The 20,757-nt window shown below is 46.8% G+C and overlaps 1 protein-coding gene across 2 annotated transcripts in view; it reads right to left on the reverse strand.

The window, feature by feature from the left end:
* Window positions 1-10,495: 10,495 nt before the first annotated feature.
* Window positions 10,496-20,757, reverse strand: part of CLSTN3 (calsyntenin 3) — a 31,248-nt gene continuing 20,986 nt past the window's right edge. For both annotated transcript variants that reach the window (XM_053556167.1, XM_053556166.1), the window contains exons 15-18: window positions 20,537-20,682; window positions 20,208-20,343; window positions 11,624-11,826; window positions 10,496-11,419 (exon numbers count right to left, since the gene is read on the reverse strand). In XM_053556167.1, coding sequence (XP_053412142.1) covers window positions 11,279-11,419; window positions 11,624-11,826; window positions 20,208-20,343; window positions 20,537-20,682 — 626 coding nt within the window. In that variant the 3' untranslated portion in view covers window positions 10,496-11,278. The remainder of the gene's footprint in view (window positions 11,420-11,623; window positions 11,827-20,207; window positions 20,344-20,536; window positions 20,683-20,757) is intronic.

Raw genomic sequence — 20,757 nt, forward strand, 5'->3', positions numbered from 1 at the left:
AAGAAGACTGAAATGGAAATTTGGTTGTGAGAAGGAGGGACCGTTGTAGAGATTGCCAGCTGATTACTAAGCCCCATTCCTAGTCATAGTGGGCACACAGCCAAACTACATTCCCCAGCCTCCTCTGTGGTCATATGACTGAACAGTAGCCAATGGAACACAAGCAGAATGATAAATGCTACTTCCAGGCCTTGCTTGTGAAACCTCCCCATCTGCCAGCCTCTGACTCTTGCCCCTTCCAATTCCATGCAGCTGTCCATGCACAGTAACCTGGGAAACCTCATGTTGAAAATGGCAGAGGCACTAGATGGAAATAACCTGGATCTCTAATTCAAAAGTGATTATCCCAAGCAAAATAGTGATCCCAGAATCCAGGACAATCCATTATACATCTAGTTCTCCATTTCCTCCAGTCCATAATCCCTTATCTGAAACTCTTGGAGCCAAGAGTGTTTTAGTATTCAAAACTTTCAGGATTTTGGCTCAACGCCCATAGTACAGTGGTTACGGCCAAATACACCTAGGATGGTGGGTTCGAACCCCTGTCCCAGCCAGCTAAACAACAATGACAACTATAACAACAACAAAATAGGCAGGCATTGTGGCAGGCACTTGTAGTCCCAGCTACTTGGGAGGCTGAGGCAAGAGAATCGCTTAAGCCCAAGAGTTTGAGGTTGCTATGAGCAGTGATGTCACAGGGCAACAGCTTGAGACTATGCCCCCCCCCCAAAAAAAAAAAAAACACAATGCTTCTTCTGCAAAATATATGAATATTTACTCTGAGATGAAGTCTAGAAATAACCTCCACCTGTGCAGAAAACTTTGTGCCACCAAGTGAATTTTGGTATCAAAATTCATTCAAGTATTTACTAGTTTATCAGGTGTTTTTGTTTTGTTTTTGTTTTTGAGACAGCTATTGCCCTGGGTAGAGTGCTATACCGTCATAGCTCACAGCAACCTCCAGCTCCTGGGCTTAAGTGATTCTCTTGCCTCAGCCTCCAGAGTAGCCGGGACTACAGGCGCCCGCCACAATGCCCAGCTATTTTTTGGTTGTAGTTGTCATTGTTTGGCAGGTCCCGGCTGGATTCAGACCCATCAGCTCTGGTGTATGTGGGTGGCGCCTTAGCCACTTGAGCTACAGGTGCCACCTATCCGGTGTTATTAAAAGAGCTTTTGGTTTTAGTTTTCCAAGCTTTGCAGATTTCAGGATTGCAGGTAAGAGACTGTGTAACTGTACAGCCACAGCCCATTGTAGAGACTAAGAAGTATCTACAGTAGAAGAAGAAAGGAAGAAATACTGGTTTTGTGACAGGCCATTCCAGTGGCTATGAAATTTAACTCCTTTGAGAGGATACTTCTATCACAAGATTAGTGCAGCTGAACACTCACATTCCTTAGCTAATTCTTAGCCATAGGGCCACCCTAACAGCAGAGGAGGCTGGGAGATGTAGGTTAGCTATGTGCCCACCATGAGCTTGGGCAAAGTTTAGAAAGCAACTGGCAGGGGTGGTGCCTATGGCTGAAAGGGGTAGGGCGCCATATGCCAGAGATGGCGGCTTCAAACCCAGCCCCGGCCAAAAACCATAAAAATAAATAAATAAATAAAAATAATAATAATAAAAGAAAGCAACTGGCAGGCTCTACAACAGGCCACCCTTCTGGTCAGCAGTGTCAGGCTATGCCTGATTGTGAAATTAAACTTCACTGAGAGGATTCTTCAGTCAAGAGATGAAATGACTGTTCCAGTCTTCATTTGCTCCACCATGGACTCCACTGCAGCTTTGAGAGGCCTTTCTCTTTTGTGTCCTTCACCTGAACTACCTCAGGGCATTCCCAGTCTTTTCTGAGCCATCTCTTCTCCATCTCTTAGATTTGTTTAGATCACTTTCTGATCCAACAACTGATAATAGTTACATGCACACACAACCATCATTGTAAATAAATTTATTTATATTTATATAAATATAAATATTTATAAATATATATATATTTTAGAGTCTCAAAAATGAGACTTGATAGAACCTCAAAAATGAGGTTGTTGTGGCATCATAGCTCACAGCAACTTCAAACTCTTGGGCTCAAGCAATCCTCTTGCCTCAGCCTCCTGAGTAGGTTGGACAACAGGCACCCGCCACAACACCTGGCTATTTTCAGAGACGGGGTCTCACTCTTGCCCAGGCTGGTCTCAAACTCCTGAGCTCAGGCAATCCACCCACCTCAGCCTCATCATTATAAATATTTTTAATATCTTATGTGTGTGGAAAAGACTATTTCCGGTTACCTGAGTTTTTAATTAATATTTAATCTATCAAACTTTTAAGTATAAAACCTGATTTTCCTTAAGCCTTTAAATTCAACTTACAAATCTTGAAATTCTATATTTAAATGTACGGGCTTTTTAAAAATCACTTCCACTTGTTCTTTGATTGATGTTTAACTTAACTTGAACAGATTTAAATTTCCTTAACAATTAGTCCCATTTACAAACTTAGTATAATTTTCATGACTGTTTTAGACCATATTCATATGCTTAATATATTCGATTTTTTTTCCTCACATACTTTAATTTCCTGACAAGGTAGGCTTAGCATCTTTACACTGAAAATCTTTCTTACAACTTAAACAACTCTTATAAATCTAATTACTTGATTTGCCATGTTCAGATGTTTGATTTGCTTAAATGTTGTTTATAAACTCAAGCAGTATTTCATACCTTTCAACTAAAAATCATTGGCCTAGGCTGGGCACAGAGACTCACACCCACAATCCTGCACACTGGAAGGCCACAGCAGGTGGATCTTTTGAGCCCAGGAGTTCAAGACCAGCTTGAGCAAGAGCAAGACCCCAGGTTGGCACCTGTAGCACAGTGGTTATGGAGCCAGCCATGTACACCAAGGGTGGCGGGTTCAAACCCGGCCTGGGCCAGCTAAATGACAATGACAAGTGCAACAAAAAATAGCCAGGTGTTGTGGCAGGCACCTGTAGTCCCAGCTATTTGAGAAGCTGAGGCAAGAGAATCACTTAAGCCCAAGAGTTTAAGGTTGCTATGAGCTGTGACGCCACAGCACTCTACCCAGAGTGAAATAGTGAGACTCTCTCTCAAAAAAAAAAAAATGAGCAAGACCCCATCTCTACTAAAAAAACAGAAAAAACTAGTCAAGTGTGCTGGCAGGTACCTATAGTCCCCACTACTTGGGAGGCTGATACAGGAGGATCACTTGAGTCCAGGAGTTTGAGGTTACTGTGAGCTATGACACCAAGGCACTCTAGCCTGGGGCAACAGAGTGAAACTCTGTGTCAAAATAAATAAATAAATAAATATCATTAATCTAAATCAACACATATTGCAAGTTGAAAACATGGGGCTTAATTTAAATTTAGGTTTAACTTAAATTCACACAGATTTTTAAAACTTATTTTAAACTTAACATCAAAATATTGTCATTTACTAAGTTCAACAAGTCATTTACCCCACTGAGCAGAGAAGTTTGACCTTCTCAGGAAGACTGAGGTTATTAGGTAAAAAAAAATTATTGCCTGTTATGGACTGAAAGTTTATTTTCCCCTTCAAAATCATGTATTCAAGTCCTAACCCTTAAAGTGATGATATTAGGAGGTAGAACTTGGGAGATAATTCAGTCATGAGGGTTGAGCCCTCACAAATGGGATTAGTGCCGTTGTAAGAAGAGAAATGAGAGCTTGTCCTTACCTGTCTCTGTTCTTCGTTATGTGAGGACAAAACAAGAATATAGCCATCTGTAAACCAGGAAGAAAGCCCTTACCATGAACCAAATCTGCCGACACCTGGATCTTACACTACCCAGCCACCAAAACTGTGAGGAATAAATGTTTGTCCTTTAAACCACCTAGGTGATGATATTCTGTTACAGTAGCCCAAACCGACTAAGACAGTGCTATAAAATCATTACTCGTCAAACTGAAGCAGGACCAATTCTTGTTCTGCCGAGGTAATTCTCACTGGTAACCTCACAAAGCATTCACCTGATAGATTCCCCTCTGCCCACCACAGGGCCAGGCTTTCAGCAGGCCTGTTTCACAGTTTACATCAGCATCTTTTCCATCATACCTTCTCCTGTCTGAGGTAGATGGAATGCTGTTGCAGCCCATACCTAGATCTCGGCAAGTTTTCTTCACTCCCGAGGTTCTGCATTGTTTTTGTATTTTTCTCATCTTTCTGTCCATGGCCTTTCTTTTTTTTGAGACAGAGTCTCACTATGTCACCCTCAGTAGAGTGCTATGGCATCACAGCTCACAGCAGCCTCAAATTCTTGGGCTTAAGTGATTCTCTTGCCTCAGCCTCCCAAGTAGCTGGGACTGTAGGAGCCTGCCACAACGCCTGGCTATCATGGCCTTTCTTTTCTAATCCTCTAAGACAGGGTCATTAGATCCCCAAACATCCCTTTCATGCCTCCCTAGCCCAGCCTCCAAGACCTCTTACTCCTTCATATGGGTCACTGTCTCTATGGACCATATATCTTTCTTCCAGTGAAATCTCTCTCTTCCTCCATCTCAGTGAGCCTTTTATTTTTCTTTTAATTTTCATTGTGCCTATTCTAAGAACAAGAACAAATTCTGTGTTTTGTTATTGTTGTTGTCTTTAACTACCTCTTTCTTGATTCCTTGAATAAATCCAATTCTTAGAATGTTCTAGACACAAGCATTTTCAATTGCCTTTTTGAGTCTTTGGTTTTGCAGTAAGTTCAATTATCTACGTTAACAAAAAAATGCTGTATAATAAAAGATCTTCATTCTTTTCGATCTCTTCTCAGAAAAAAATATAATACCTTCTATAGCTAAAGCCATGAAATTCAACTTCTTGACCAAGGATTCTGTGATTAACCAAAGGACTGTAAAGGTTACTATTCAAGAACAACCTTGAGATGGCTGGACGTAACTCTTCAGAGCTTGCAGACAGCCTCATTTTACTTTCTTATTTCATGATACAATTCACAATGACAAGGGACTGACTAGACATGGCCCACATAGGTGCACAAAGCTCATACACACAGGCTCAGGATGGAATTTAGTTCCTTTTGAGGCCTAAGACTCAGACTGAAACCTTGGCTAAAAAACACAACAGAACATGGCCAGTTGCAATGGCTCATGCCTATAATCCTAGCACTCTGGGAGGCCAAGGTGCGTGGATTGCTTGAGCTCAGGAGTTCAAAACCAGCCTGAGTAAGAGGAAGACTCCATCTCTACTAATAACAGAAAAACTAGGCGGGTGCAGTGGCTCACACCTGTAGTCCCAGCTCTACTTAGGAGGCTGAAGCAAGAGAATTGCTCAAGCCCAGGAGTTTGAGGCTGCTGGGAGCTATAATACCATGGCACTCTACCCAGGGCAACAGAGACTCTGTCTCAAAAAAATTATTCCTTCCACCAATGCTTACTTTAAAAGCTTTTATTCAATGCAATTCAAGTTGAGGGAGAGGGGAGAGAGGAGGAGGGAAGAGGACTGGTGTGCTCCCACATGATGGGCACAAGGTAAGAGTATCTGCCACACCTCTTAGAAGTGGGACACAACTACAAGAGAGACTCTAACAAATCCAAACATTGAAACATTATAACCTAGTCGTTTGTACCCTCATGTTAACGTGAAATAAAAATATAAATAAATAAATAAAGCTTTTATATTTGAGATTCTGCTCATTTTGAGATAAGACCAAAAAAAAAAAAAAACACACACCTATGTGATGAACTAATCTCTATCTTTGCCTTGAGTGCAATACTAGGTCACCTCTGCCCACGTAGCTCAAGGCCATCCACCAAAGTTGGCACCCAAAAGCCTGTGAGATCTTGTTTACTAAGACCCTAGAAGCTCCTGTTTGCTAAAGCCCTCATCTAGTAAGAAAATAACCCTGTGCCTGTTCCTAAAAGTCTGGCCATGATAAAAAAAAAAATCCAGAATAAGCATCAGATTTGAACACAGGCAGCACTGACTGCAAAGTCCATGTTCTCCATCCCCATCCCTCTGCACTTTGGGATTTCCTCAAAGCAACAAAATGGTATTGCAAGATCAAGTTCCCGAGGAGAGGGCCACTGGCACATGGTCTGTGAGGGGCTGTGACACTTTCAGGGGGAAGGCAGCATGAGCTGCTCATGTCCACCCCGGGCCTGGGACTCTAGGGCTTTTCCCAGTTGTCGTCTGGAAGGTGTGTTGGCCTCTTGTCACTGCGTCATGCCTGTTGGACTTATCTTCCCTCTCTGTTGTGTCAAGGAAGGAAGACTACGCTCCTTCTGGTGACCTAACTAAAAACCAAGGGTCTTTTCATGTATCACTTTTACTCCTGTTAATAGCTTCTTCCCCCAGAGCCAGCCACATGGCGCCCAAAGAAGAAAGGGTGACACAATCCCAAACTACAAGTGTTTAAGGAGAAATGCCACATCTGATGGGGTGAGAACTTCAGAAACTAAGGTCAGGTCTTGGAGACTGAGTCTAGGAGCATAGGCTCCCTTGTCCTTAAGGGTCAGGTCCCCACCTAGGAAATACCATTCCTCCTCCTTTCCTGACAAAGCCAGCTCCACCACATCCCAGAGTCCTCATCCTCCCTCCTCCCACAGTCGCTAAATTTAGACCCTCATCTGTCCTTTTCCTGTAGGATGTGGGTATTTTAAGTGCTTAGCAGCATGGTGCCGCGGGAGAGGCAGCATGATGGAGGTAGATGCCAGCTCCTCCTCCTGTCTGTCAGATGCCCCACCTGCCGGGGACTCAACCTTCTCTCTCCACACCTGCCTCCCTTCCTCCTGTTCTTCCTCTCTCCTGGAGGTCGGCTGTCAGACAGAGCACACTGAAAGCCTTTGCAGGATGCTGGGTAAGGACACGGTTCCCTGGGAGGTGGAGTTTGGGAAACCCAAATCCACAGTGCACAAAGGAACCTAATGAACACACAGTCACCCTCAACTCATGCTTGTGGACACCCCCAGGAAACACCCCAGAGTGTTTGAAAGCTCCACCCACCAACTCTCAGTCCAGAAGAGTGCTGAGTTGTAACAGGTCTGGCAGATATAAAAGACCTACTTTGGAAGGCTGCGACATGGACCTAGAATCTAAAGGGAACTTGAGCTCTTCCATGATGTCTAGAAGGCTGGGAACAGATGTGTCCTTCGCCCACCAACAAAGCCCCTAATGTTGGCTCTGGCAGGTGAAGACCTCAGATTTGTCACTGAAAGTGCATCAGCCCAAAGACTGCAGGGTGGAATTCAGACTTAGGAAGTGGGCAGAGCCACACTCTTGCACACCACCACTATGTTTGTGTCCACCTGCCCTGACAGCAAACAGGCAAGTTTTCAGTCTCTGGTACAAAAAAGGTCTGCTCTGTTCTAGGCCTGGTGCTTAGTGTATCAGCCCACTATGGCATCACTTTTCCCCCAAGGACGTCATAGCTTTCCATCGTGTCTTTCAACAAGCTAATTAATTTTCATTTCAGAGAGTGGACTTAAGAGGAAAACAGCCTTCCATTACAGAAGGAAAGATCTGAGTGAAGCCAAGGGAAATGTGTTTGCTGTTTCTAATTAAATCAGGGGTAGGTGAATTGGAAATCCTGCCCAAGGCCTGATATCCTGAAGCTTTGCCAGCTCCTGTAAGGGGGGTTAGGAAACATCTTTCCATGAGATCTTGAGCAATGAAATAAAAGCTCATCTGGACTCCTGCCTGCTGCCCTTTCCCTGCAACATCAAGCTGGCATCCTGCCTTGCACCTGACTCCTATATCCAGTGTGTGTATGTGTGTGTGTGTGTGTGTGTGTGTGTGTGTCTGAGAGAGAGGGAGAGAAAGAGACAGAGATTGAGAGTGGGAGGGCGAGTTAGTAAGTGAAAGTGGAAGTTTGGAGGATGAGTGGCATAAGGAGTTCAATGTGTTCTCCAGGCTCCCATCTGCACCCCACTCTACCAGGACATCTCGACCCCCAACTGTTAACCATGGGCTAGGAGCTAGGGTATTGATTATTAAAGGTGGAAAGGTAGGTGAGAAAGGTCACACCCACAAGAAATCAGTGGTCAGTAACTCTGATCCTAGAGAGTTTCCAGGAAACTCAGGGAGAACGTTTGTAAAAAATAAAAAAATATATATATATATATCTTTGGCCCTACAGACAGCTGATCTGGGAAGGTCAAGAGTCAAGCCAAGGTTGGGCAGATATGTTGCCTTTTGGCATCCTGCAGGGGTGTGTCCATCAAGAGATGGGGGCAGAGTTCACATGGGCTTACCTTCTCACCCTCTACTCCCTCCCCCAGAAGCTTGAACAGGAGGTGACTAAAGATGCTCAAGTCTCAGTGAGAACGTAGGAGGCTCCAAGGGCAAACACAGACATGATGGAACGTACTTGGCTTCTGCTCCTTTGCATGGGAACCTGTGGTCTCTGAGACCAGGGGCTGAGGAAGGACTAGGAGGATGACAAGAGAGACTAAACCCACTGAAATTCAGGACCACAAACCAAGTCTCTCCCCCAGGCCCCTCTGAGAGATAAAGCTCTCAGATGTCTGAGCCTCTGACCTCTGAGACTCTGAGAGATTCCAGGATGAACAGGTAGGGCTGCCTCCCACAGAGTATTGCCACAAACCCTGGAACAAAACCTTGGCATGTAGGCAGTCCATTTGGAGAGGCTGCTACAGGGCATCTGCTCAGCCACCCTCTGTCCTCAAACCTCCCTTCTACTGGGCCAAAAAATTCTCCTCTCTCCTCCTCCCAGTAGATCTTCTCTGAAAGTTGTAGTCATCACCCCTTTGATCACTTACTGAACCCCTACTGTGTGCCATGCTCAATGTGAGTTGCTGGCAATACAGAGGCTCTGTGGTAAGACAGAGACATATGGCAGCCTGGTCCTAAGTGCTGTGACAGAGACATGAGCAAAGTGTGCCAGAGCATGGAAAACTTCCTGGAAGAGGCAACACTTGAATTGGGTCTTCAGTGACCACTGGAAGACTGTAGGGCACACAATGGGGAAAGGACCTGCTAGGCAGAGGGAACAGTACAGGCGGACACAGAGGCAAGAAAGAACAGGGTAGATTCAGGAAGCACAGCTGGTTAATGTGACCAGATCATAGGTGCACAGGGATGATGGCAGCAAGGAGCCCGGAGAAGGAGGGAGGCAGGACTGGGTTAAGGGACCTGCCAAGGCATCAGGATGTAAACCAGGCAGTGACAGGGAGGTAGAGAAGGTCCTAAAGGGGAGAGTGGCACAAGCAGAGTGGTACTTTAGAAAGGTCGCTGAGTCCCAGAGTTGAGGATGGGCTGCAGTGGAGCGAGACACTGGAGACAAGGGCAGGGAGGAAGACGTAGGAGGCGCTTGTGATAGGCCAGGTGAAAATGAAGAAGCACAGGATCAAGGTGGTGGCACAGCAGTAGGGAGACAAGAAAAACAAAGACCTGTTTGAGGGATTTTAAGTGGTAGGAATGACAGGGTCGATTGTCACCATTTGGACATGGGTTGTTTCACTTTAGGGAGGAATCTTGACTAACTCCCAGGTTTCTGGCTTAAGTGGTTGGCTGAAAGGTAATAGGGAGAGGTAACACAGAATTCTGGTCATAGCATGGGCAATGGAGAGACCAATAGGTAGTTGCAAACCCAGCCTAGGAGATGGGTATGGGTGGGAGCCACAAATACAAAGCCATCACTGCACAGCTGGGAGCTGAAGCCACGGGGAGGAGGTAGGAATGGGTGTCAGGTAGAGCTTTCCCATTTCCATCTTTGCACTACAGGCACTACAGGCAACCACAAAAAACCAGAACAGCCTCATAGGTCCCTAACCCCCTCATTCCACAGAAAGGAACTAGAACTCAGGTCCCTGATACTCCCTAGGCCAAGGCTGTCACAGGAGGGATGCTCCCGCCAGCAGCTCACGCTTTTGAAATGACCCCATCTGGGTACTGTCCTTTACCACCTACAGCTTAAGTAAGCCCTGGCCCAGAAAACCTGTGGCCCTTAAGCCAAGGAAGGCAAGAGTCTGCCTGCTCTCAGGCCAAGCTGCTGGGTCAGCATGAAAAAGAAGGCGGCCACTCAGCAGCAGGGTGAGGGGAGCATATGTACATGGGCAAAGCAGAGGTGCCCAGGGCCTGAGGACCAGTCAGCAAGGAAGGCTCAGCCTTGAAACAGTCTCCAGATCCCCTTGGTGCAGACAGCAGGGGCGCCTGGCTTTTTACTCTAGAAACCTGGTTGGGAGTCTATATGCTGCAGGAGGAAGGTTCAAGAGATGCAGAGGGGCCGTTGAGATCCTTAAAAGCACCAGGCATCTGCCCAGGTACCCATGTCGTTGCCTGAGTTGTCTATACTTTTCTAGGGGGTGCTGAGGGAAGGAGTGGGAACCATCTGCCCCCAACTTACTTTCCCAGTGACCTGGCATCCTGGGGATTTACCCTGTCAGGGGCCTGGGACAACCAGCCTTGTCCCAGGCCTCAGCCCTGCACAGAAGGCCCCAGAGGACTGAAAACCTCTAGCTGAGCCCACATAGGAACAGGCAGGCAGAAAGCTTTTTTTCCAGTTGTTTTATTTGAAAACTTTAGGATATATCCCCTCCCTCGTTGCATCCATCCCCCCACTCCTCCCCCAGGACATGACAATGCCACACGCACACGCAAGGCCGTGAGCTGCACACAGGAACACAGGGGCTACACTCACGACAACATTGAAAAAATATACATTATATATAATACCCCTGGAGCACCCACACCCCCTCCCATTCCCACAACCTGGCCATATCAGGCTCTGGGGGAAGGGGTGAGGGTGTAGGACCTCAGGACTGCGAGGGCAGGAGGTGAAAGAGGACAGGAAAGAAGGAAACTGGGAAAGGTAGAGAAGCAGGGATCCCCAGAGTGAAATGGAAACAGGTGGGGGAATCACAAGAGAAGCAGGGAGAGCCCAGCCAAGGTGGGGTAGAGTGGGAAAGGGGAGAGTAGAGGTTTTCCCTCCATTCCACCCCACCCTAGCCATTGCTACTGATGCCCCTAAGGGTGCGTGCTAAGCAGGCAGCTGCCATAGGGGCAAAAAGGGTAGCCAGAGTTGCCCAGCCCACTTTCCAGCCCAGTGGCGGCCAGGAAAACAGCAAGGCTATGGCAGCCCAGAGGTGAGGGCGGTGGCCAGATGCCATGATGCGGGGCAGACTCCAGTGGGGCCTGCTGGGGTTCCAAGATACAAGGATGACTTGTTGTGAAGTGCTCTCTCCCTCTGGGTCTTTCTTCTCTCAGAATGTCCTTCTCTCTTTTCTGGGATGTCTCTGTCTCACCAAGGCAGACTTTTTCCTCTGTATGGGGGAGGTGTAGGCCTTAGTAGCGGTGTGGGGGGGTCTCGATGATGCGCCTCTCATCACTGCTGGGGGAGTCAGCTGCCTCAGAGTCACTGCTATCCTCGTCCTCCTGCTGCCCACCAGCAGCCCCTGCCACACTGGCCTGCCGATTCTGGTAGGACTGGAGGGCCAGGACAGAAAGGAGATGGCTCAATGGCCTGCACACACATCCCTCAGTCCCCTCACCCTCCTCCTCACCTCCCACTTGTTGTAATTCTGCTCACAGCCTTCGCTCTGGGCCCAGCCCCTCCTTAGGGGCTCTTGCTGTGCATGGTCCAGCTCAGTCTTGACCCTCTGGACCTCCCCATCCCCCCGAGCCACTCACCTCCATGGGGTTCACAATGATGGTGAGAGCTGAGTCATCCCAGAAGAGGTCTGGGTCCTTGGGGTCACTGGAGGCTCCCTGGGGCCCGCTGGCCCCTGAGACGCGGCGGTGAAGGGAGTGGATGCGCACGAGGCCCAGGATGACCATGAGCACCAGGAAACCCACACACACCACAATGATGAGGGTCGCGGCACTCGGGACCACTGTGGGGACAGCATGGTGGTGAGCAGAGGTTAGCAGATGTACTTGGGGAGACTCAGACATGGGGGGCAGGGAAAGAGGCAGCCTAGGCAGAGGGTATCCCAGATTAAGAGAGGGCAAGCCCACTGTGGCCCAGAAGCAGGGAACATCCTGAGAAACTCAAAAGACACAGACCCACTGGGAAAGCAGGAGATGGGAGGGGGAGGGGAGCAGAGTGTAGGGGCTAAAGGGACATAGAAACAGGAGGGGCAAATGTGCAAAGGGAGGCAAAGGCAGCACTGCCAGAGAAAGGCTTCCGGCCCAATGCTGTCACAAACAGCCTACTCCTCAGAGGACAGAGGGCAAGCACTGGAGTCTGCTTCTGCCTACAACTTCTCCAGAGACCACTCAGCCTAGGAAAGAGGTGCCCGGTATCCAGTGGGCAAGGACAGAGGCCACCGAACAGCTCGATCCAAGCTGTGCAGGAAGAGAAGCAAGATCCAAGCCTAGACTGGCTGCCAGGAAGGAGGCACTCACACCCCAGGCTGGGGATGAGCCCAAGGAGCACGGAGAGCCCCCTTCACTTACCCACCTGGACTGAGCTCACGCCTGCTCCATGATACCTCCCTTCTCCTGGTGGGCTTGGGGCTCCCGGCTGTCTGGGGCTTCTGCTCCTCCAAAGTCTCCCCCTGTGGTGTACCTACCTCCCCCTGGGCCCTCCCCTGCCTCCGGCCCCTCAGCCTCACTTTGATGCCCAGGCTCAGAGGGGCATGGACCCTGAAGGGCAGTGAGACAGAGAATGGTGCATGTACTCTCACACGGACCTTCGAACTGATGGCAGCAAAGCAGATGTGCATGCACAGGTATACGCCCAGGAAGACTGTGTGGGCACACAGTTGGACAAAACTCGCCACACCCCATAACCGCATCAGGCTTCTGCCGGCCTGCACACCAACCCGTACCAGCCACCTGGCAGCATGCTCACACAGCAGGATTAAAGGGATGTGTCTGAGGGTCTCCAGCAAGGCACAGTAGAGCCATATATGCAGAGTCACCCAGCTCCCTGCCAGCTGGGCAGACCAGGCAACCCCTTGAAGAAAGACATAAACACTATAGATGAGGGCCGTGAAGGCCACAGAGCAAGCGGTCGTAAGCACAGCCCTGCCCCACTTATGTACACACACACACGGCACTCGGAAAACCACAAGGAGGTAAAGCTGGAGAGCCCACAGCCCCAGGGACAGCAGGCGAAGGTAGAGACCCCACACGCATGTCCCCAGGCCTCGGGCCCTCACAGACAGCTGGGTCACTGCACCCCACATGGGTGCACGCTCCTGCCCACTGTGTGTGTACACAGCAGCTCAAACCTGGGCAGTACCGTTGCTGAGGGGCTATCCCATGTATGTGTGCCCCAAACACACACACAGACCAGTAATCACACAGCAAGCCCCTAAGGCCACATAAACACACATGAATATCACCATGCAACCCAGTTCCAAATTTACTTACAGCCTAAAACTCAAATGCCAAGAGACAGAGCAGAGCAGAGAGAAGCACATGGCCCAGGAACCCCCAACACTCCCTGCTGCAGAGTCCCCGTCCCAACAGCCAGCACACTCAGCTGCTGCACACCCCAGGGCCGAGCAGGTGTGTGGAAAATGCCCTGCCTGGGCAGGCCTGGCAGCCACACACCTCCCTAAGGCCACCCTGATGGCTCTCTGCCAAGTTGGTCCCCATCTTGACCTGACCCATTGCCTACTTGGGACCACTCGCCAGTTAGAGCGGCTCTGCTAGAGTAGGGCAGCCAGGCACCCTGAGCACTGGCTCCAAGGCAAAGATGGGTTGGCTGGATTGGTATTTCCCAACTGCCTCTGGGTAGGGGAGGAGGGAAGCTGGAGACAGAGTAGCCCTTTCTGTCCATCTGCAGGAAATAGTCACTCCCAGGTCCCCACATCCACAGACCCCACTGGCAGATGTCCCCTGTGGAAAGCCCACCCTCAGAGTAGAGGCCAAAGCAGGTGAAAGTGGTCTAGGGGCACAGCAGTGACAAGCTAAAGCTTCTGGTTTGTGCTTTCATCAATGTATATTTCCCTGACTCCCTGGCCTAATGAAGGAAATGACAAACTGATTGCCAGGAGAATAAGAAATGACCCCAAGAAAGACAAAATGCAGACATTCTATCTGCAGGCAAATGAGTCCGGTTAATTAGCTTAAGATGAGCCAGGAGGCCAGGCAAATAGGAGGATTTTTTTAATTAGCTACAGACAAAAATCAAGAATTTAAAAAGTACAATCAACTTTTCTTGCTACATTAGATCCAAGCTGTTAATTCTGGCCTTGAACGACCTCCAGAGCCGACATTAAGGGGTAATTTAGCAAATGGCCCATGTGATTGTTAGGACACTGTTGGAAGCCCTTTCCACAGCCCCTGATGGTGCCATCTTTATAAAGAGCCTCGGCAGAGCCTTCTCCCTGCTCTCAGTCCCAGGGCTTCTTGTGGCATATCAGTTGCCTGCTATCATGACTTTCATAACTGTTCAAGTTACCTTTTGAAAAAAGCTCAAGGTCAAAATTCTGGCCCACAATAACTGCCTGGTATCTCATAATATGTATTTTGTGAACTGGCTTTACTTCCTGGCTGCATCTTGTTTTCTTTCATCATTATCCTTTCCTTCTTACTTCGTAAATCATTTTCTTTTTATCCTATTCCTTTGTAGGTCTTTCTGCAAATCTTCAGATATTTGCAGGAAACAAAGTAGGGAAATTATTCCCAAACCTTGCAAGACAATAGAATCACATGGGGATCTTTGAAAACCGCTAATACCGGCCCCCTCCCCCAGACATTCTGACTTATTGGTATGGAGTGTAATTTAGGCATCAGGAGTATTTAAAGCTCCCCAGGTGATTCTGATGGACATCAAAGTTTAGGATGACTGGATAAATAATGTCTCATCTTGTTTTACCCTTCTCAAACAACCTTATGCACCCTAAACATAAATACCCCCAACAAAATCCTCAGAAAGGAAATAGCAGAGGATATTAACAAATGGAAGAACACACCATGCTCATGGATGGGAAGAATCAACATTGTTAAAATGTCTATACTTCCCAAAGCAATCTACCTATTCAATGCCATTCCTATCAAAATACCAACATCGTACTTTCAAGATTTGAAAAAAATGATTCTGCGTTTTGTATGGAACCAGAAAAAAAAAACGTATAGCTAAGGCAGTTCTTAGTAATAAAAATAAAGCTGAGGGCATCAGCATACCAGATTTTAGTCTGTACTACAAAACCATAGCGGTCAAGACAGCATGGTACTGGCACAAAAATAGAGACATAGATACTTGGAATTGAATAGAAAACCAAGAAATGAAACTAACATCTTACAACCACCTAATCTTCGCTAAACCAAACAAGAACATACCTTGGGGGAAAGACTCTGTTCAATAAATGGTGTTGGGAGAACTGGATATCCACATGTAGAAGACTGAAACTGGACTCACACCTTTCCCCACTCGCAAAAATTGATTCAAGATGGATAAAGGACTTAAATTTAAAGCATGAAACAATAAAATCTTCAAAGAAACCATAGGAAAAACACTGGAAGATACTGGCCTGGGGAAAGACTTCATGAAGAAGACTGCCATGGCAATTGCAACAACAACAAAAACAAACAATTGGTACTTCATTAAACTGAAAAGCTTCTGTACAGCTAAGGAGACAATAACCAAAGCAAAGAGACAACCTACACAATGGGAAAGGATATACTTGCATATTTTGAATCAGACAAAAGCTTGATAACTAGGATCTATAGAGAACTCAAATTAATCCACATGAAAAAAGCCAACAATCCCTTATATCAATGGGCAAGAGAGATGAATAGAACCTTCTCTAAAGAAGACAGACGAATGGCTAACAAACATATGAAAAAATGTTCATCATCCCTATATATTAGAGAAATGCAAATCAAAACCACCCTGAGATATCATCTAACCCCAGGGAGAATGGCCCACATCACAAAATCTCAAAACTGCAGATGCTGGTGTGGATGTGGAGAGAAGGGAACACTTTTACATTGCTGGTGGGACTGCAAACTAGTACAACCTTTCTGGAAGGAAGTATGGAGAAACCTCAAAGCACTCAAGCTAGACCTCCCATTTGACCCTGCAATCCCATTACTGGGCATCTACCCAGAAGGAAAAAAAATCCTCTTATCATAAGGACACTTGTACTAGACTGTTTATTGCAGCTCAATTTACAATCGCCAAAATGTGGGAACAGCCTAAATGCCCACCAACCCAGGAATGGATTAACAAGCTGTGGTATATGTATACCATGGAATACTATTCAGCCATTAAAAAAAATGGAGACTTTACATCCTTCGTATTAACCTGGATGGAAGTGGAAGACATTATTCTTAGTAAAGCATCACAAGAATGGAGAAGCATGAATCCTATGTACTCAATTTTGATATGAGGACAATTAATGACAATTAAGGTCATGGGGAGGAGGAAAAGCAGAGAGAGGGAAGGGGGCGGGGCCTTGGTGTGTGTCACACTTTATGGGGGCAAGAAGTGATTGCAAGAGGACTTTACCTAACAATTGCAATCAGTGTAACCTGGCTTATTGTACCCTCAATGAATCCCCAACAATAAAAAAAAAGAAAAAATACCCCCAACAACTCACCTACCCTAAATTCTCAAATTTTCATGCTCTCTCATGCCCATCCAAAAATCTCTACTACCTTTTAAGCTCAATCTCTTTTATGTGCCACAAAACCTTCCCTGACTTTTTCCATTTCACACTGATCTCACTTTTCTAGTGCACTCTGGAGCATCAGAAAAATGAGTCTCTGTCCCAGAGGCAGAAATCGTACCTCTCATTCCTTCTGCATGTTCAGAGTAGTTTGATATTGTGAAACCTTAATCCTGGTTTCTCCTGGAGTTGGGAGGTGAAAGGGAAGGAACACCTTGTAGTGTCAGAAAAGATGAAGGGAAGGGGATTTATGAAGCAAATTGCCTGTAAGCTCAGGCAATCACCAGGGCCCTCAGGGAGCTATGGATTCAGAGTCCTACTCTGGCCAAAATAAGAGAAAGACAGACTGCTGCTGTCAAGTGAATCTCAGAGGGAAGAGTTTGGCAGGCTTGGACATGAACTCAGAACACAGGATGGGGAAGCTGGACTTCGCTGTGAGGAGGTAAAGCAAGGCCGGTGCTTACAAACACCATTCCTCGGGGGGCGGAGGGGTGAGACCAACTGCCTACCAGGCCTGCCAGTGCAGGCAGCTGGACTCTCAGGAGAGGAAGCTCTGGGGCAGTGAGAAGAAGGATTCCCTCACCTGGGGCCTCACCACACCCAGCAGCAACCACACCTACCTTCGCCCTAACCAGAGTAGCAGAACCCAGTGTCCAACCCAGAAAATGAGATGTGAGATAATTCCCAAGAATAGAACTGGAGAAAAAGCTAGGGCAGCAGTTCTCAACCTATGGGTCGCAACCCCTTTGTAACAATGAAAATACATCCTGCATATCAGATATTTACATTACGATTCATAACAGTAGCAAAATTACAGTTATGAAGCAGCAACGAAAATAATTTTATGGTTGGAAGTCACCACAACATGAGGAACTGTATTAAAGGGTCACGGCATTAGGAAGGTTGAAAACCACTGAGCTAGGGAATCATGAAAAGAAAAAAATAAATAGCCAACTTTCTCCTTGAGGATAGGGACTGTATGTATCATAATTCTTTAATAATAAGAGTTTACTAAAGAAAAAAAAAAAACAGGGCTTGGCGCCCGTAGCACAGTGGTTACAGCTCCAGCCACATACACCAAGGCTGGCGGGTTCGAACCCAGCCCAGGCCAGCTAAACAACAATGACAACTGTGACAAAAAAATAGCTGGGCATTGTGGCAGGCGCCTGTAGTCCCAGCTACTTTGGAGGCTGAGGCAAGAGAATCGCTTAAGCCCAAGAGTTGGAGATTACTGTGAGCTGTAATGCAATGACACTCTAACGAGAGCGACATAGTAAGACTCGGCCCCCCACCAAAAAAAAAAAACAGGTTTTGTTTGCCCACGTGTTTCTATTGACTAAATAATGTGTGAAGCTTCTTTGAACCTCTGCAACTTGGTGGGGGGTTTTTGTTTGTTTTTGTTTTTTGTTTTTTGAGACCGTCACTCACTATGTCACCCTCGGTAGAGTGCTGTGGCGTCACAGCTCACAGCAACCTAAACTCTTGGGCTTAAGCAATTCTCTTGCCTCAGCCTCCAAGCAGCTGGGACTACAGCTCCTGCCACAACTCCCAGCTAGGGTTTTCTTTAGTTTTGTAGTTGTCATTGTTTGGCAGGCCCTGGCTGGGTTCGAACCTACCAGCCCCTTTGTATGTGGCTGGCACCCTAGCTGCTGAGCTACAGGCACCACCTGCAACTTGGTTATTGCCTTATACTCTATCCTCAGCCTGACTTCCACCTACTTTGCTGTAACAAATCACAGTAGAACACTTACAGAGGCCTCTGCAGTTGATTTCAGAACAAGCAAGGAAGAATGGAAGTAGTCCCAGGGAAAAGAAAATACAAGTAATAGTATAGGTGTTGGTCACTGCATGGGAAGAGAAAACCAGACTGCATCGCTAGCCTCAGTCAGAAAAGCCCCAGGAAGGCCCTCAGGAACTCTCCCAGATTAAGTGCAACTCTAAAGTAATAAGACTTTTTTTAAAAGCATCAAACACATGGCGAGACGGTGGAGGGCAATGGTTAGGCAGAGGCTCTGAAATCATGCTGCCTCGATTTAAGTACTGATACTTTCGAGCTGTGTAACCTCAGAAAAGGTACTTCACATCTCTGTGCCTCTGTTTCCTTGCCTTGAAAGAGGATAATTTCATGTATTGTTTGTAATGGCTAAATGAGTATGTGTATATCCCACCAGCATGGTGAGAGCTCCCTGTGTTCACATTCTTATTATCTCCATTACGTGTACTGAAATGAGTGCTGAACATGCAGTTTTCAGAGATCATGAACTTCTTCCAAGAAAGTATTCCTTCAGAGCCTGTGACACAACCTTTTCAAAAAAGGCAAACCTATAACCTTTGACATTATTAAGAACTGCAAACTGGTACTGATATTGCTGAAATGATTTTTGGAATCCCATCACATTAAGTGGGCTTAATGTTTAATAACTTAAAATGATAGCCAGAACCAACTCTGACAAAAATGGATGATGAAGTTGGGTAATATTGAACAAGAGCAAAAGTAAGGTGCATCCAAAAAGTAACAAAAATGTGGCTCGGCACCTGTAGCTCAGCAGCTAAGGTGCCACATACACTGGAGCTGGCAGGTTCGAATCCAGCTCAGGCCTGCCAAACAACAGTGACAACTACAACAAAAAAATAGCCGGGCATTGTGGTGGGCGCCTGTAGTCCCAGCTACTTGGGAGACTGAGGCAAGAGAATCACTTAAGCCCAAGAGTTGGGGTTACTGTGAGCTGCAATGCCACAGCACTCTACAGGGCAACAAAGTGAGACTCTGTCTCAAAAAAAAAAAAAAAAGCAACAAAAATAAATGAAACTCATAAACTGACTTTGAAAGCAACTGTATAAAGGGATTCCAAAAATCATTTCAGCAACATCAGTACCAGTTTGCAGTTTTTAATAATGTGGGAAAATACTTGCTTCATAATAAAGTGATGTTGACATCACTAATAAGTTAATCACAACTTTGTAAAAAGAAAAAAAAAGGCATAGAAAAAAGACTGGGTCATATACATATTAACAGTGGTTCCCTCTCAATGATAGAATTATGGCTGATTATTTTTTTCTTTTTACTTGTATTTTCTAGATTTTCTACAATTAAGCAACTCTTAAAGTAGAAAATAAAAATTGTACCACGGGTAAAGGACCATCGCTGAGGAACGAATCACTCTGAAGGGCAGCACTTGGTCTGCATGTCATACTTTGAAAATCTACATACACATAATTACATGTGTAATAACACCAACTTTCTCCTTGAGGATAGGGGTTGTAGGTATCCTATAATTCCTTTATATCATCTTAGGAGAGTGCTAGTATACAGTAAGTGCTTAATAAATACATGATGACTTCCCTACAGAGGATTCATAGGTCTAGGGCCAATTTGATATTTAGGGTTGGGGGATAAAAAGGAATAACAAAGATACCTAAACCTTGCACTGACTTTATGCTTCCAGGTATAAGCACCCCTTACAATGACACAAGGCTCACGTTCTTCACAAGGGAAAGTTAATAACTCAGAAGGATAAAGAGATTGGCCCACAGCTGTCAGTGAAGGCAGACAGGGAACACGGTGGAGGGGGAGGATGCCTATGTCCAGCCCATTCACCTGCCACCACCCCGTCCCTCCCTGTCCAGCCCCATCCAGCCTTACATACTGGAGTTTCGGTGGGAGCTGGCCAGACTGTGTCCGGCCATCTCAGGAGGAGGCTGGTGACCACGGTGCAGGAACTGCTGGGAGCTGAGCACATGACTGGGGTGGGCAACTCGGTTCATGCTGTGCAGGACATTGACCTGGGCAGAGGGAGGACTCCTTAGGCACACCCGTTTCTCCCTAGGTCCTCCCACCTCCTCACTGCTGCCTCCATCTCCTCCTCCTCCACCCACTGCCAGGTCCATCTGCCTCCATACTGCCATGTCCACAGCCCACAACAAACGGTTTGACCCCACTCTGCCCCAGCCCCTCGCCAGAAGATTCTGTGGGTACCTCCACAATGAACTCATTGCTGGAGTAACGGCCGTTCATCTCTGAGCAGGAAAGCCGGAATTTCCTGGCATAGAGGGCAGCTCCATGTCGCAGCCGATACCGAGCCTGCCTCAGGACCTCTTCATAGGCAGTGATGCTCTCCACCCCTGGGGGCCAAAGTAGCCCAGTGAGGCTGGCCCAGCCATCCCCAGAAGTGTGACCTGGGCTCTCCTAGGAAGAGA

This window comes from Nycticebus coucang, chromosome 12 (genome assembly GCF_027406575.1).
Source record: "Nycticebus coucang isolate mNycCou1 chromosome 12, mNycCou1.pri, whole genome shotgun sequence".
NCBI lineage: Eukaryota > Metazoa > Chordata > Mammalia > Primates > Lorisidae > Nycticebus > Nycticebus coucang.